At 36.5% G+C, this 19,117-nt stretch overlaps 1 protein-coding gene across 1 annotated transcript in view; it reads right to left on the reverse strand.

The window, feature by feature from the left end:
* LOC111043346 (titin homolog) overlaps positions 1-19,117 on the reverse strand; it is a 62,615-nt gene that overhangs the window by 35,384 nt on the left and 8,114 nt on the right. Inside the window, 6 exon segments of the mRNA XM_039419618.1 lie at positions 544-686; positions 1,645-1,692; positions 4,340-4,554; positions 8,543-8,839; positions 11,717-14,207; positions 14,210-18,623. Coding sequence (XP_039275552.1) covers positions 544-686; positions 1,645-1,692; positions 4,340-4,554; positions 8,543-8,839; positions 11,717-14,207; positions 14,210-18,623 — 7,608 coding nt within the window.

Raw genomic sequence — 19,117 nt, forward strand, 5'->3', positions numbered from 1 at the left:
TGTAAAATTTTTGAACTACATTTCCAAACAGCTGTTTATTTGATTAAACAAGGGGTCCAAGTGACTTGCTCGTATCCTTCAAATTAAATTTAACCTTGATTAAGCCATGTCACCAAGCAGAAGATACCTCAAGAACCAATTAGCGAATCGGATAATATTGCAATAAGGTCAATATTAATCATTGTTCAATTGCTAGTAAGTTTGATAGATTTATGTGTAGCTAGGCAATAGAGTTTTGTTTGGTAAACAAGGGGTACAAGTGATACTTCTTATCACTATTTAGCTGATAACTGAGAAAGGAAAGCAATTTGAGACAATGTCTTGTCATGAAACTGTACGTTTGATTTGGTAAAAGTATACTGAATAGGTTAATATCATTTCTATATTCATTTCATGAATGAATAATTAATTACCTAATGTAAGTTAACTTTAGACTCAACTTTCTCGAAACTAACAATATGTCTCTTGGACCCCTTGTATTCATATGGCATAGATATCCCTTCATATGGCATAGATATTGATTTTGAGTTACTGAATATTTACCTGGAATCTGATGTCGACAACCAAGGATTCCTGCCGTCAAAAGCTCTAGCCGGTCGATGTTTCTTCTTCTTTTTGTGTTTTTTAGTTTTCTCCAAGACCTCTTCTTGAGACCCGATAGAGGATGCGTCAGTTTTTATTCTTACCTGCAATTAATGAAATGTTTAAAATACTCCATGAATATGAATAATAATAAATTAAATAGAGAAAATAAGAAATTTTTCTATAGTGAGGTCCACGTAATAATGGCAGTTGAGAAAGACAGGAGAACAACGTTGCCGATCCTCCGTCTTGTCAATGCCTTCTATAGACGGTAGCTCATAGAGGTTTATTGATGTAATATTAACAGTTCATTCTAGTTCAAAATAATCTAATGGCAGTTGTGAAAGACAGAGAAAAACGTTGCCGATCCTCCGTCTTGTCAATGCCTTCTATAGACGGTAGCTCATAGAGGTTTATTGATGTAATATTAACTGTTCATTCTCGTTTAAAATAATCAATTATATTTTATTAAGCAATAAATTATAATTTTCTATAATTTCATTAATTAGGATGAAATATTTTGTAAATTAATTACTAATTCTACATTGTTAAAAGATGATCTGGCAACAGAGCAAAGCGAGAAAGAGATAGCGCTATCCGCTTTGTTCAATGATAGACAAGGATAGCAATTGCTAATCAAACACTGCTATTATAACGTGGACCTCACTATAGTCAGCTAAAACATATTGAATGGATTTTCGGAGAGAACTGTAACGAAAAAATATCTCACTCAGTGAAAAACGAATAATATGATAATATGACAATGATTTGTGTATATTTTCTAAATAAATATGCAGATAAAATTCATCAGATCTCACTCTTGATGATTAAATTTTGTCAACAGCGTTTGTATTTTGTGAATTGTGCAGACATAACACATTTTATTAACTTATCTTTAACTATCATTTATTCTAAACTTATCTTTAACTATCGTCGATCATATTCTTCTATCAGTGTGTTTAATGATGCTATCTTGCCATTCTATTTTGTGGAGACCCTGAATTACAGTAGTTTTACAATTAAAATCTTGTTGAAAAACTTATAAATAACTCGATTTCTCACCTTCTTGCTTTTATCTTTCTTCTTTTTCCTAGGCGAGTCACTTTTAACCTGGAAAAACAAGAGCACTGATTATTAAATGTGTCCATGGATAAATAGAGGTATATATCTAGATTATAGATTCATAGATCATAGGTTCATAGATTCTAGATGAGAGATTGATAGAGGTAACAGCAGACATTCAATATTCATAGTGAAGACAATATTCCATATAGAAGACATGTATAATATTACAAGTCTTCTATATGAAATATCGTCTTCACTATTAATATTGAATATGATATCAAAACACAAACGAATAACAAACTAATGTTCTAATAATACTGAATTAACAACGTACGGTACCTTGGGAGGAAGACTGTTCCAACTCGAAAATCGTCAATTTTGAGCTAAGGGTGTATTTTAGTTGGTTTCTATGCACTTTATTCGGTGGAAGACTGTTCCAAGTCAAAACTCGTTCCAATTATTCTATACATCACGGAATGTTCAGTATTCCAATTTTGAAAACCGATGCAATCATTTACAGGAAGACTGTGCCATTTCGATTAGAACAGACTTCCATTCCAATTCAGCCATATTATGAATAAAAACATAAATACAGGCCACTTTTAAGAAGTAATAAGTAAACTAAAACAGTTGGAATCAGAGAAATTGAGTAATTCTAAGAGCAGAAAATCAAGTTTTCCTCCACCTAATGTCTAAAGTACTTACTTTACTCCCTGAAACATAATACTAAAGTGTCACTTTTTCGCTCTCGGTAGTAAAAAACAGAAAAACTCCCTAGGGAGTAAAAGTGACTCCATTTAAATAACATGGGAAGCATCTCTATTTTAAAAACTTACATTATAATAGGTTAGAAGGTCTAAGCTCAGATGAGAAAGCATAAAGAGGTATCTGTCATTGAGTCAACTGAATTCAATACCACAACCAGAAATTTGATCAACTCATGAAATATATGTTTGTATGATATTATATTCTTAATATTAGTAGACGATAAAAATTTATACAATTTTTAAAATATCTTTATTCTATTCAAAATACTAGCCAACAAATATTTTTGATCTGCAATTCAAATCTGAACCGCGTGATCTGGAGTCAGCCATTTTTGGTAGACACCCAGCTGATATAATTGTTACAACTTTTGCCGATAGATAGCGCAATCGGCAGTGAAAAATACTTTTTCTCCCTCAGGAAAATTGTTGCCCTCGGCTTCGCCTCGGGCTTCAAACTTTTCCCACAGGGAGAAAAAGTCGTACTTTTCACTCTAGATATACAAATAACTATTGAATACCAATGAAAACTTTAAAAATGCTCTCCTGAATAAACGACTTTTTTTGAGTTGGAACAGTCTTCCTCCCGAGGTGCAACAAGTTTTCTTCAAATTACGAGTTAAAACCATTAGCTTATTCTTTTTGAATGCATTATAATAAATGCGTTCATAGATTGATTTACTACTGGATCAAGTTGAAGACCACATATTATAAGAAACAGAAAAGCGGGAGGGGGGCGATTTTCACAGAGCTGAATAGCTTATCATTCCCATCAAACGCCCTCCAATCGGTGAGGCCAGATCGTTAATCGTTGACGAGTTATAGACCCCGAAACATGGCCGCCTCAGTCTACCGCCAAGAGCTAGTTTTGTAGTGTTACTCGTTTTTTAAAGCAAAGGACCCTCGTATTATATTCTAATTAAATAATAAACTTGAGTTTTTATGTAGTCAGTTTCCAAGAATGCGAAACTCGGAACGCCTGAGCGTTTGATGTTACTTCATGTCAAACTAGCAGGTAACCCGTGCTCCGCAAGTGTCTATTTTGAAACTTGACAAACTGAAAACTTGACGTAATGAAATCTTGAAGAGTCTGAAATAGGCCTAGAACCATCCTCGGTTGATTAAGAATCTATATGCAAAATTGCAAGTTAATCAGTCCAGTAGTTTAGACGTGATGATGCGTGAAACATAATTTTCCAATCCCGTAAGTGTATAAGCCAGTTCTTTCCTTTATTATAGTAGAATGTATTTAAGCCAGTTCTTTTCTCTATTATAGTATAGATAAGTTCTTCAACTTAGTGCTAACCTAATAATGTGACAGAACTAAAATCTTGTATAGAAACCTTCCTCAACTTGATGCCAACCTGAAGAAATTGGACTGGTTATTAATTTAGTTGCCAATTTTAACCATCTGTTTCGAAACCTTCCTCAACTTGATGCCAACCTGACGAAATTGGACTGGTTATTAATTTAGTTGCCAATTTTAACCATCTGTTTCGAAAAGTAAGTCTCTCTAGATAATAGTTCTATATTAACATGCGGGATGTATTCATGACCCATGAAGTAAATTTGAACATAAATTCTGAAAAATCTAGAAGAAAAATTGAAATTTCAATTTACTAGTTGCCAATTTTAACCATCTGTTTCAAAAAGGTAGTCTCTCTAGATTATAGCTCTATATTAACTAGCATATGGTATGTATTCATGTCCCATGAATGAAATTGAACATTAATTCTGAAAAATCTAGAAGGAAAATTGGAATTTGGGCTTCGAGGTGCACAAGATTTGATATTTTTAGAATCTATGTGCAAAATTTAGAGATCTAAATCATTCCCGGTTTTCCGGTATGCAATCCACAAGTTGACATCTTTTGAAGCAAACAAACAAACAAACGTAACCCTAATCTCTCTTATCATATAGATGCTTACCGCGCTAGTTTTGAACGTCTTGTCTTTCTCCTTCTTCTTCTTTTTGCTCTCCTCTTTGAGACTGACGAGCGTGGCCTCCTCGATCTGGCGTCGCTCCGCCTGCTCTTTGATTTTGATCTGCGCGATGCGTCGTGACGCCCGCACCGAACGTCCGCCAGCCTCGTCCTCCGCCGCTGACTTGCCTCCACTTATGCCCAACTCCACTTCCAGGCGACCTTCAACAATCAGTCATTCACACATTATTCGCAGAGAAGAGAAAGAAGATAGCAATTAATACAAGATAGAAGGAGAAGAAGATAACAATAATTTATTATCATTTCAAATTACAATTTTAATTATCCATAACCTATGGGTATCAATTTGGACAATTTGAAACTAAAATTAGGAAATTGAAGAAGTTTTGGGCAATTGCCTGTTTTTCTTTTCCGATCATTGTATTGTTTGTGCTAACCTAATAAATAAACATTACAAGATCAGCCCCCAGTTGCACAAAGGTCGGTTAACTTTTAATCCTGATTATACTCCATACAAAATTACTTCACACTTGGAGGAATTTGCGGCGCAGAGAAATGGAGGGAGATCAGCCAATTACAGTGATGGATAGAGTCATAGGTAGAAGCGCTGTCGTCAATTTGTCGATTAGAGTCAGTCGAGTCAGTGCTAGCAGAGAGGAAACTTCGTAGCTTTAACATGAGCGCTTGATACTCACTGGAAATTAGAGAATACTGGCCAGTTCAGAACGGCAACATATCCGCTGTTGTATCCCTGCCGCTGTATGCCTTCTCTGCTTCGCATGTCCATCCCAAGTAAGAAGTAATTTTGTACAGAATTAAAATGTTGTATTTTAATCGAGATTAGCGCTAATGGATGGATTTTGGTAGCAAAAAAATTCAAGTTATAACGCTGATTAAACCGATTGGCATTTAATTTTTTCAATTACGAATGAATAGCAACATTTTTACCGACATTAGTTGAAACGAAGAAAATTTGTTTGCATAAAAGTAATAATAACGCCGATTGAACTAATCGACATTAGAGATTTTTAACTGCCCAATCACAGGGAATTGAATTCAAATAATTCAGTTAGGTACTCATTGATAACTGTCTATAAGTTTTATCATTTCAACAAAATTCAAAGTATGAGCTGAATACATTAAAATGAATTTCATCCGTTAATAAAATGAAGAATTGTATTTAGTTGATATTAGCATTGAAGATTATATTATTATTATTATTCATAGGTTAGGTTTTGATTTAAAAAGGAGTCACAAGAATTACAAACTTATGACTATGAACATTGAATGAAAAAGACTAAGAAATTGTCAAAAACCACTGATTTATTGATAATTAGAAAGACCGGTTTCGGTTATTACACCATTGTCAATCTCTGATAAACCAATATAAGAGATTGAGTTTATCAGAAACCGGTCTTTCTAATTATCAATAAATCAGTGGTTTTTTGACAATTTCTTAGTCTTTTTCATTCAATATGAATTATTACCACAATCTCAACTTCTCAACTACACAAAAAGTGAAACTATGAACATTTTTCGAAAAACATAATGAACTACCAAAATATTTCATCTAAATTATCAAAATGTATTATATTATAATGAATTGTAAGTCATGGGAAATATATTTCCTTGCCGAATAAAATATGAATTGAGATAAAGTTGATCACCATTGAATCAGCATTTATAATATTACATCAGATCTAACGGAATATCTTGAATCACAGCTTTGTACTATTAATAACATATGCTACTAATTTGCCTCAAATGCCTCAAGTCAAGAAGATACTTGAGACTTGATTAGCAGGAAGAAATAAGAAGTGCGAAGGAGTTTTGGAGACTGAGATGGTTGCAGGGAGAGGTTAGAAACAGAAGTCTTGTGGATGATCCTAATGACATTGTCCCTGAGACGTAGAGAGTGGTGTGGCCTTAACCAGCTCAGGACGCAGGTGAGAAGGTGTGCTGAGACGGCGACTGCATGGGGGTACACATCTGATCCTCTGTGCCAATGTGGTCAAATTCAATCAATGAACCACCTGATATCTGAGTGTTGTAATCACGATGTTCCTTCACCAATTATGTAAGGGGGGAAAAGAAACATTATAACAAAAGAGAACAGAATAACTAGAACTTTAATATTAATGAATCTTTAACACACACACACACACACACACACACACACACACACACACACACACACACACACACACACACTTTAATTTTATTATAAAAACATTATTGATATGAATTTTATGGGGAAAACACTCGCTTGCAGCTAATGATGATTCAATCTTTGTGGTTATGAAAATTTTAAGAGCAATGATTTAGTAGTCACCTACCTTTTTGAAATGGCTTCCTCCTTTGGCATCCACTGGTTTAATCGCGACTTTAGTAATTTAAAAGAACAAATATTAACTGAACCAATGAATAGGCTCAGAACCCGTCTCCCTTAACAATACAATTATTTTTAAACTGCCCGATCTGTGACAGAATAACTGTATTATAAAACGAAACGAAATCTAGTCTTTTTCACTGGATCAGCCGGACTTTACTCACAGTCCTAACGAACGAGCTCTGCCCAAAAGTTAAATTTTGGGTATTAATATAAACTCAGTCAATGTCAAACATGAAAGCCATTTCATAGTACATATTTTTATCTGTCGCACAAGCGGCACGTTTGTTATTAAAAACAAAAGAGAAGCTACGTTAATTTTGACAACAAATGAAATAAACAATCTTTCTGTCGATGACAAAGATTGTTCAGACAAAAACACTGTTCATTGAATTTTTTTAATTTGAAAACTCTAAAATTTTGATCATTATGAGATAAATATATGATTCATATATGTGTCCCATATGACCAGGTGACAGATCTATCATGGAGAGCTGACTGAAGTTCATGCTGCGGGAGAAGAGGCTTGTCAGTGGCTCCACAACTTACTTGAGTCTATTAGTATTTAACATATCAAGTGAAAAATTATTAGTATTCAACATATTAAGAGTATAATTATTAGTATTCAACATATTAAGTGTAAAATTATTATTTAAGCTTGGCCTATGAATACATATATGGATATATATATGCTACTAATTGAGCGGGAAAGAGATGGTTAAAAATTTTAAAGTTCAAGTGATTTTTCAATCATTCTCAATGTTTTCAATTGATAAATAGTTATTTGTGCAACTAGTGCGCAAAGTGACAGTTTGCTGTACCGAAAGAAACGTTTACGCACGAGCCGTAGGCGAGTGCGGAATGATTGTTTCTTGAGTGCAGCAAACGAACTTTGCGCATGTATTTCACATTAAATTATTTTTATTTGGTTTTTTATTTATGCTCTTTACATGCTAGCTAATATTCTATACATTAATATTAACTCCATGCTACCTAATAATTAGCCACGTGATCAGATGTTTTTTCACATTGCACACCATCTGATTGCAATAAAGCTCTGCCAAGGGGTTTTGGTCAGATTCTACGTTTCTCGGTTTGATCGATCTCTAGGTCACCGATCCGTGAATACATGTACATAACCTCAATCTTCAAATATTTTATATAATAATCTATTTATGAGCAATAAAATTCCTTCAAATCCTTTTTAGGTTTTTGTACCATTTAGCCAGAACAAGCTGATGCTATCTAATCTTAGTTATTATCTATTTGGCGATATTAGCCAGTTACTTTATTTTCAGACCTATTACTGTTTCTGTTAGGAATTTTTATCTACCCAAATTTAATACTTTACAAAGTTTTATCTTTTCAACAAAATTTAAAGTATGAGCTGACATTAAAATTAATTTCATCCGTTAATAAAATGAAGAACTGAGACTTAGTTGATATTAGCATTGAAAATTATATTATAATTATTCATAGATTATGTTTTGATACCAAGAAGGAGTCGCGAGAATTACAAACTTATGACTATGAAAATTTTTTGACTATGGAAAAAACATAATGAACTACCAAAATATTTCATCTCAATTATCAAAATTTATTATATTATAGTACTCACTTTGCGCATTAGTGCGGAAAAGTGATTCTTTGAGGCCTGCAATCAGTGCAGAAATGGTCACTTTTCAAGGTATCTGTAGGAAAAAATTATTAACTAACCAGATAATTGTCAACTAATACAGCGCTGTGGCTATTTTTTTTTTGAAACTTTTTGATAATAATTAAAAGTAGTGCGGTACTCACTTGCTCTGCTCTTCTTCGACTTCTTCTTTCGAGGTTTGTGATCATCCTCATCTTCTTCTTTAGTTCTATCGGCGTCTTCCTCATCATCATCTTCTTCCGATTCTTCCGTCTGCTTCTTTCGTGCATGTTTATCGGCTTTGCTGGCATGTTTCGATTTATTCTTCTTGGACACAAAATGGGCGAATGCGTCCTCGTAGGATGTGGGCGGTGGCCCCTCTTCCTCACTAGATGACACCTTCCTAGTTCTCCTAGCCTTCTCCTCAGCATTGCGACGTGCTTTGTGGGATATCTTTTTGCCTGCAATCACAAAACAATTATAATTCATTTATTCAATCATTCAGAACATCTAGAAAAGTACCACAGGCTTAAACCGATAAAACGGTTGAAATTCAAATCTATACAACAGGCCAAATGTAGCTATAGTCAGGTCCATGTTATAATGACGCCATTATATCATCCTTATTTAAAGAGTTTGACAAATTTACGACAGAACTTGAGTTCTGATGATGAGTTAGTTTCATTGCTTTAGAAATGGAATAAAATACCCAGTGGCGTATATACAATCCTAATGGGAGTCTGATCGTAGCAAGCATTCAAGAGGCACACCAGTGTTTAATGTTAAGTCGGGCTTAGGCACTACCTCCATAAACAAATCCGAAGTGCATTCGTGTGACGTCAGCACAGGTAGGGCTCCTACACCAATAAAAACACTAGCTGATATAGATCAGCTGAAATCAACGAATTTTGATTGGTATAGGAGCACTACCTGTGTGACGTCACACGAATGCACTACGGCTTTGTTTACGGAGGTAGTGCCTAAGCCCGACTTAACATTAAACACTGGTGTGCCTCTTGAATGCTTGCTACGATCAGACTTCAATTAGGATTGTATATACGCCACTGGGTATTTTATTCCATTCCTAAAGCAATGAAACTAACTCATCAATTCAAGATAACTCTATTAAAGGGTTATGTGGCAGAGAGGACCTGGAATCCAATTCTGCCCTTAATAAAGGCAATTAATTAATCAATCAAATAGAACCTAATAATATAAGAATGCAATGGTATTGCTATCCTTGTTTTTCATTCAACAAAGCGGATAGCGCTATCTCTTTCTCGCTTTGCTCTGTAGCCAGATCGTCTTTTAACAATGTAGAATCAATAATTAACACAATATTCCATCTTAATTATGAAAATTCATTATGAAATAGAACCTAATAATGTAAGAATGCAATGGTATTGCTATCCTTGTTTATTATTAAAAAACCGATAGCGCTATCTTTTTCTCGCTTTGCTCTGTTGCTCTGTCTTTTAACAATGTAGAATTAATAATTAACACTATATTCCATCTTAATATAATATAATAATATAAATTAATATAATTATAGAATGGAATTTATAAAAATTCATTATCAAATTATTGAAAAATATAATTTCTTGCTTAATAAAATATAATTGATTATTTTAAAGGAGAATGAACAGTTAATATTACTACATCAATAAACCTGTTATCAGCTACCATCTATAGAAGGCATTGACAAGACTGAGGATCGGCAACGGTTATGATTTATTCACTTTTGAATTTGAGTCCAATGTCAGTGCAAACACTTGAAAATAAGTGTAGCCTAATCGTGCTATAGGAAGGTCCACGTTATAATGGCAGTGAAGAAAGATAGGAGAACAACGTTGCCGATCCTCAGTCTTATCAATGCCTTCTATAGACGGTAGTTGATACAGATTTATTGATGTAATAATAACTGTTCATTCTCGTTTAAAATAATAATCAATTATATTTTATAAAGCAAGAAATTATATTTTTCAATAATTTCATGATGAATTTTCATAATTAAGATGAAATATTTGTTAATTATTAATTATACATTGTTAAAAGACAATCTGGTAACAGAGCAAAGCGAGAAAGAGATAGCGCTATCCGCTTTGTTGAATGATAGACAAGGATAGCAATACCATTACCAATCAATCACTGCCAACGTGGACCTCACTATAGGTTATGGTCTCTTTCACATTTTTCAGTTACAATCCAAACTAGCATAATACACAGATTTTGAATTCAAAAATACTTCTGAAATAGAGCAAAAACTATAAAAAGTCTAAACTTGGAAGAAACTATAAAATTTCGAGATCAAAGTAAAAATTGAACATTTCAGTATGTATAAATATGCATAACTTGCAAGTAGTATGCGTGAAATACTTATTACAGTAACAATATTCAGTGATTCCTTGTGTTAACTTGAAATAGTTGATTTAGATGGAAATAAATTTGAAGTTGCATTCGTTCAAATGCTAATTAATGAATAATTATTGTTAAACGAAAATCCGAGCTAAATGCTGCAAATCACCCTGAAGACTTCTGCCACTGCAAATATTGACAACAGGGTAAACAGCTAGATGGAAATTCGATGAGCGCTACTATACAAAAATTATTTGTCAGCCCGGGAATTTGTCACCCAGTACCTCCTGGCCGGTCAGGAATGCTTACCCTTAAACCAAACTGACAATCTCTGGATAGCTGCGCTATCAGCTGCCCAGAGATTAGCTGGATAGCTGCCCAAAGATTGTCAGTTTGGTGTAAGGGTAAGCATTCCTGACCGGCAATTAGGAGGTACTGGGTTTGATTCCCGGGCTGACAAATAATTTTTGTATAGTAGCGCTCATCGAATTTCCATCTAGCTGTTCACCCTGTTGTCAATATTTACAGTCGCAGAAGTCTTCGGGGTGATTTGCAGCATTTAGTTCGGATTTTCGTTTAATAATAATTATTAATTAGCATTTGAACTAATGCAACTTCAAATTTATTTCCATCTGTAAATTAACTATTTCAAGTTAACACAAGGAATCACTGAATATTGTTACTGTAATAAGTATTTCACGCATACTACTTGCAAGTTAGGCATATTTATACATACTGAAATGTTCAATTTTTACTTTCGTTCAATAATTATTAGATATTTTATTATTCATTCATTAATTTATTCTTTGATTCAATATGATACACAATCAAAGGCACTGATTAAAATATAGTTCAAAAATAATTTAGTCCAATTTTAGTGCAAACACTTGAAAATAAGTGTAATTATGCTAGTAGTTCTGGTTGAATTCATGATTGTAATATATTGAGATAACAAATTCAATTAAGCTTGAAATTCAACATACCTTTCAGCTTGGCTCGTTTACTGCTGGTAACGTCATCTCCAGCATCATCAACATCATCATCATCATCATCCTTGCTGACATCTTCATCATCACTGTTCTTCACTTCCGGCCGCTCATCGATTTTCCTCTTCCTTCCGGGCTTCTTCTTCGCCGGCGGAGGAGGTTCGTCGGTCACATCCAAAGAGAACGACGACAGAGAAAACGAAACTGGTTTCTCGTCTTTGTCTGATACCTGCGCGGTGTCGTTATCCGAATTGTCTTCCGTCTCTTTCACCGGTGTTGCTCGAGAGCCTCCCCTCCCTCTGCCACGGCCTCTCCCTCTTCCTCCTCTTCCAGCCCCTCTCCCCCTACCTCGTCCGGATCCGCGGGGTCTTCCCCTACCCCTTCCCCTGCCTCTTCCACGTGTCGGTGTTGCTTGCACGCTAGAATCTTCATCCTCCTCCTCCTCCTCTTCTCCCTCCACCTCTTTATCATCCCCTCCTTTTTCATCAGTCAACATGTCTTTCACATCGTCGCAATCCACCTTCAAGTCGGTCTCGGTTTTTCGAGATTTCAGTGGAACAAGATCTTCGCCATCTTTAATTTCATCCGACTCGGATTCACTTTTCAGTCTCTTTGCAGATGGCTTCTTTGCATCAATCGCATCCGGCTTCGAAGCTTTTCTACCAGTCTTTCCGGGTTTCGAATCAGGGGTTTCGTCTCTAGTACTGCTCGTAACGTCATCTTTTTGTATCGATGAAACGTCATCATCCTCAACCTTCTTATCTGATTTCCTCTTATCCAAAGTTTTTTCACCATCTTTTTCACTTTTCACTGTCTCTTTCTCAACAGAATCATCCTCCATGGAGGCCAGTTCAGCTTCAATTGAGGTTTCCGCTTCATCTGTCTCTTTTTTATCTGCATCTGTCTCCTTTTTATCCACATCTATCTCCTTTTTATTCGCATCTAACACTTTTTTATCTGCATCTGTCTCCTTTTTATCCACATCTATCACTTTTTTATCTGCATCGATCTCTTTTTTATCCGCATCTATCTCTTTTTTATCTGCATCTATCTCTTTTTTATCTGCATCTATCTCTTTTTTATCTACATCTGTTTCTTTTTTACCCGCACCACTATCTTTACCCAACTGTTTTGTGCTCAGTTCATTCGAATCTATTGCTTTATCATCTTCTGCAACAGTCTTGTCACTATCCTTACTCAATTTTCTTTTGTTAGCTTTAATATTCGCTTTACTTTTTGTAACAGATTTATCAGTCTTAATGGCTTTCTCAACGCTATCTTCATCCTTAATTCTATCAAGTTTCATGTCTTTAACATCAAAGCTGGTCTCAACTAAAGCTGAATTCACGATCAGATTATTCCCAACAGATGTTTCAGTTTCTGTTTTGGATATTTTTGAAGCCTCGTCATCAACCATTTTTACAGGGGGCTCTTTTTTATTGGCAATTGCAATTTTATCTTTACCTTTCAATTCCCTTTTATTGGCGGATTTAGAAGTTTTAGATTTCTGTGAACTAACGTCGTTGATTGTAGTTTCTTCAAGTTGTTTAGATTCAGCACTTTCCTTCGCATCAACAGAGGAGCTTGTCACACTTTTATCACCGGGTTCCTTGCTGGCATCAGTCTTTTTTTCTTTCACGGAAGTTTTTCCAAGTTTAGCTGCACCGATTGCTTCCGGTTCCACACTTTTTTCCTTACTATTCACAGTGGATTTCTCCTGCAGGTTGGAATCTTTCTTAGTTATAGATGGATCTTTTTTACTATTGTCATCTAAATAAGAGTCTTTCTTGGTTGTAGATGGATCTTTTTTACTACTGTCACCACTGATTTGAAGAGTTTCAGGGGTAGACTTTTCATCTTCCTTCGCACCACTTTCTTTTTTCGTTGCGTCCATTTTACACTCTGGCTTTTCTTTCAAGTCAGACTTTTCGGAAGCATCTTTATTATCATTTTTGATTACCTCGGATGATACTTTACACGTTCCTTCTTTTCCGTCTGGTTCCGATGACACCTCTTTACATGCTGTATCTTTATCAGTCTTATCTTTCTCTTTATTCGCAGACTTATCTATGCACGATGTATTAGCACTACATTTTTCAGATAACGAATTTTCATCGCTAATGTTTTCATTGACTGATTTCGGGTCTGAGTTGCTACCAAGCACCGATGAATCCTTCAAATCACTTTTAGTTCCTGATTTTGTCGGTTTTGAAGGAATGACAGATGATCGGTTGTCTTTTTCATTCAAAAGTTGCACTTTATCTGACTTAATGTCCGAAATATTATTGACAAGTTTTGTAGTTTTCTTACTGGAGTCAATTGAACATGAATCTTTTTGAGAAGCAGCTTCATCATTGGATGACGATTTGGAAATTTCCACATGTTTGACACTTGAGGCAATAGATTTTGAATCCGAACTCTTCAAACTAACTGATTTGTTTTCGGCTAAATCTTCAAGATTTTTAACGGATTTATCACTCAATTTCAAGACTGATGACGGATCACTTTTTCTGATTTCTCTGAGCTCTTTGTACAAACTATACTGCTGTCCTCCCTTTTTTTAATATCTGAATCACCGTCTTTTCTGTTACTTTTGATTTCACAAGATTTCGAGCCATCAGCTGACACGTCTCCACCCTTCTTTCCAGTTTCCAAATTCTTGTCGACAGGTGAATCAGTATTCTTATTCGAAGTTGTTTTTATATCTTTGGACACTTCAAGCTTTTCAGTTTTCAATTGACTGGAATCAATATCTTCTTTCACGACATTTTTCTTATCATTCACTTCGACATCCTTCAGGGGTTTCGAACAAGAAGATGGACCTCCACTCGAAGTTTCATCAGAGGTTGCTCTAACACGATTTTCTTTGGACATGTTGACTTCAGTTACTTTGCCGCTAACTAAAGATGTCTTCAAATTGATTTCAGCATCACTTGCTTTCCCAACTTTGGCGAGTTCTTTGCTTTCTAAATTTTTGGCCACTGTAGTTTCCGTGGTGTTTTCTTTGACTTCTTTGCTAACTGTAGTTGGTTTCGTTGAATTGGATTCTACAGATTCGGAGACAGCAGCTAAGTTACTGCTCTCCTTGTCACTGCTTTCTTTGACCTGTTTGCCAACAGCAGCCTCATTTGCTTTACGTTCGCTCTCTTTTTCTTCACCTTTCTTGAGAAGTTTACCTTCTCCGTCTTTTTTGTCACCAACAGATTCCTTCACACTGCAGCCCACTTTTCCTATATTTTCTTTCTTCGCACAGTCAGCTTCATCTACACTTTCTCTGTCCTCTTTTTTGGCACTTACACTGGTGCCTATTGTTTCTCTTTCCTTTTTCTTAGCACCTATAGCTTCATTCACATTACTCTCTACATCCTGTTTTTTTGCACATACATCCATTACACTGCTGCCAAGTCTTTCTTCCGTTTTTTTGTCAACTACAGGTTCCTTTGCACAGCTACCGAGTTTTTCTTCTTCCGATTTCTTGGCTTCCTTTACACTAGAGCCTAGTTTTCCATGATCTTCTTTTTTGTCACCAGAAGCTCCCAGTTGTTCTCCATCCTGCTTTTTACCAGTTTCAGTTTCCTTTACACTAAGTTTTTCTTTATCCTCTCTTTTGTCACCTAAACTTTCCTTTGCACTACCGCCAAGTTTTTCTTTATCATCTTTTTTGTCACCTAAACTTTCCTTTGCACTACCGCCAAGTTTTTCTTTATACTCTCTTTTGTCACCGAAACTTTCCTTTGCACTACCACCAAGTTTTTCTTTATCATCTTTTTTGTCACCGAAACTTTCCTTTGCACTACCGCCAAGTTTTTCTTTATCATCTCTTTTGTCACCTAAACTTTCCTTTGCACTACCGCCAAGTTTTTCTTTACCCTCTTTTTTGTCACCTACATGTTCATTTGAGCTGCTGCCAAGTTTTTCTTTATCCTCCTTTTCACTGGAAACATTTTCAACCGTGTTCCGTTCATCAGTCTTATTCTGATCAATTTTGTTGGGGATGTGTTTCTCCAAACAGCTGCTCTCTCTACTATCCTCCTTGCAAGATACAGATACCTCCTTCTCATTCACTTTATTGGTTTCTTTATCATCTTTCCCACTCAAATTATCAGCATCTTTGTCTTCTTTGGAAGCGGAAGGTTTGATTGAGTCACTATTTCCCGATGCGGTTTCTTTTTGAGGGGAGCAAATCGTATCAATAGTCCACAGCTTCGTCGACTTTTTTTCAGGTGAGTCCGAAACTGCTACAGCTTCTTTGCTAGAAATGGGTGTAGAGTTTTCTGTTATCGATTTATTTTCTGAATCGTTCAGGGAATCGGAACTGTCCTTGAGGTTTTCAACTGCAGACTTTTCAGTAGTTTCCATCTGTTTCTCCTTGTCTACGCTTGCACTTTCCTTGTCTACATTTCCAGTATCACAGTCTCTTCCTGACCCCTCTCCTAAAATCAGCATTAATGGTTCTTCAATAGCTTCACCTACGATGAATTCAGACTGTTCAGTATCATCATTACTGATAGTTACTGGAGATTTGTTACCCATATTTCCAGTATCACAGTCTATTCCTGAGCCCTCTCCTGTAAAGAACATTACTGGTTCTTCAATAGCTTCACCTACGATGAATAATTCAGACTGTTCAGTATCATCATTACTGATAGTTACTGGAGATTTGTTACCCATATTTCCAGTATCACAATCTATTCCTGAGCCCTCTCCTGTAACGAACATTAATGGTTCTTCAATAGCTTCACCTACAATGAATTCAGACTGTTCAGAATCATCATTACTGGTTACTGGAGATTTGTTACCCATATTTCCAGTATCACAGTCTATTCCTGAGCCCTCTCCTAAAATCAGCATTACTGGTTCTTCAATAGCTTCACCAACTGCAAATTCTGACTGTTCAGTCAAAATTCGTGGCCCATCTATACCGAACATAACTGTTTCTTCAATAGCTTCACTAACTGCAAATTGAGACTGTTGAGTAGTAAACTTTTCACTTGCGCCGTGGAAATGTCGTAGGTTGCCAGTGTCACAATCTCTGCCAGATCCTTCCCCCTTGACGAGCATAATCGGTTCCTCGATGGCTTCACTCACCATGGGCTCCAGTTTCCTGTCTTCGACGTGAGCCTTCTTGGCCGAATGCACGGAGAGGTCTTCGGGACAAGGTCGCTTCACACCCATCGACAGGTCTTCAACGTCTTTCGAGATGTACGGTGTGTTGTTGGGTGGCTGACTGAACTTGCCCGAATCGGAGTACCTCGACAGATTCAGGGTTTCGTTCATTCGCATCTTTTCTAGCAGCAGGTTTTTGCTGGTTCCGATAAAGTGGGCCGGCAGCGGTTGAGATTCGGGCGGGTTGGTCATGGTTCTTTTAAGATTCTTGAAGATGCCGTCGAGGATTGACCCGGGAGCTGCAGCTTTACCGTCTTTGCCCTTGAATGCCGCCGCGGAACCCGACTTGAGCAGCGCGCTCCTCTGCTTCAGCTCCTCGGTGACATCCAACAGGTTCTTGGTGGGCCCCCTCGGCGAGCAACTCAGGTCCACCTCTTTCCCCAGTGTTTTGCTCAACTTGCTTTGCATGGAATCTTTCAGTGAAGGGCCTGCAGGTTCTCTCGAAAGATTCAGAGCTGGTTTTGAAGCTATTCCACTTTTGTTTGGATCAGATTTTTCTACCAATGGTGAATCTAGCTTCACCTTAGGTTCATCTTTAGGCTTCACAGATTGTTCTACCAATGGTGAATCTAGCTTCGCCTTAGGTTCATCTTTAGGCTTCACAGATTGTTCTACCGATGGTAAATCTAGCTTCACCTTGGATTCATCTTTAGGCTTCACAGATTGTTCCACCAATTGTGAATCTGGCTTCACCTTAGGTTCATCTTTGGGCTGCACAACACTTTCAGTTGATACAGTGCTACTCTGTTCCAAATCTTTGCAGACTGTATCGGGATCTTTTGTTTTCTTGTCAACTTTTTCATCCACAGAAGTAGTACTACCTTGGATTGTGAGCTTTTGAGCAGGCTTATCCTCCTTACTAGCCTCACCAACTTCCTTCGGCTTAGCAGGCTTATCCTCCTCAGCATTTCCTGGTCCATCTTTCTCTTGTTTTTCAATTTCTGCCAGTTTATCATCAAGACGCTCCTCTTTTTTCAAAGATTTCTGAGCATCATATTTTTCATCCTTCACTTTCTGTTCGCATTTTACTTCACCCTTCTCACTCTTAGATGAAACAGAGTTTTGTGCTGTCGTATCCTGAGCGGTTTTATCCGGTTCAGTTGCATTTTGAGAGTTCCCACTTTCCAATCTTTGATGACTTGCTTGTTGGTCAACTTCCAGAGACTCACTCTTGATATTTTCATCTTCCACTTTAACCGATGCTGAGTTTTCATCAACTGATTTCTCCTTAGATGAGTTTTCACCCTCAACAGTTTCCAATTTAGGTTTAATGTCGGAATTTGTAGTTGTATCCGGTGAAACATCAGTTTTAGCTTCTGAGGCCGCTTCTAAAACTCCATTTTCCTCTCCAACTTCCATCTTCACTGCAGACGAATCCTGTTTGTTATCAGTCTCTGTACCTGGCTTTTGTGATGAAGGTGTGATAGTTTTGTCTTCTTCTAGAGGTTTACTTTCTTCTTCCTCCACAATGCTATTGGACTTTTCATCGCTTCCTCCATTCTTTGGCTCGGCTTGCTCCTTGGTTTCGGACACTTTACTTTCGTTCAACTCCTCTCCACCGGCAATTCCGTTCTTCAGAGTGGGGTGCTCATTCTCATCAGACTCTTGTCCAGTATCCAGAACCGGATTCATTTCTAGATCTTGACTGTTGCTATCTTCGTTGAGGAATTCTTCAATGCCTTCTATGTTTTCACCGGCTGACAGTTCTGTTATCAGTGATATGAGGCCTTCGCGGTCTCTGAAAAATTGAGAAAAATCAATCAGGCGACTGATTTCACAATATGAAATAAGCTAATAAAGAAATAGTGTAATTGTGATCATAAAATTGATTATACAGAAGCAGAACCAACATTAATTATCAAAATTCACATTTATCTGAATATCCAAATCATAATTATTCAGCTGTAAACCAGTGGTAGCATACAGTGATTGGATAAACACACACATTACTATCGAAGACAAGTACAAATTTATTCAAACGTAAGTGGTGTGTAAAGCCCACATCAATTTTGAACGTACATTTGTTATCCGTCCTTATAAATTCTGCGAGATTGAATGGGACTTGACAAACACATGATACACATCATATGTTTGCAAATTTCTGTTCAATCTAATAGAATTTGAAAGGACGCCAAAAAATCGTACGTTCAATAAGTATCGAATTGTATGTAACTCAAGTTAGTCTGTATACAGCTTGTGAGCAAGTCGAGTTTCTTCAAATGAACCATTGGG

Source organism: Nilaparvata lugens, chromosome 1, assembly GCF_014356525.2.
Source record: "Nilaparvata lugens isolate BPH chromosome 1, ASM1435652v1, whole genome shotgun sequence".
Taxonomy (NCBI): Eukaryota; Metazoa; Arthropoda; class Insecta; order Hemiptera; family Delphacidae; genus Nilaparvata; species Nilaparvata lugens.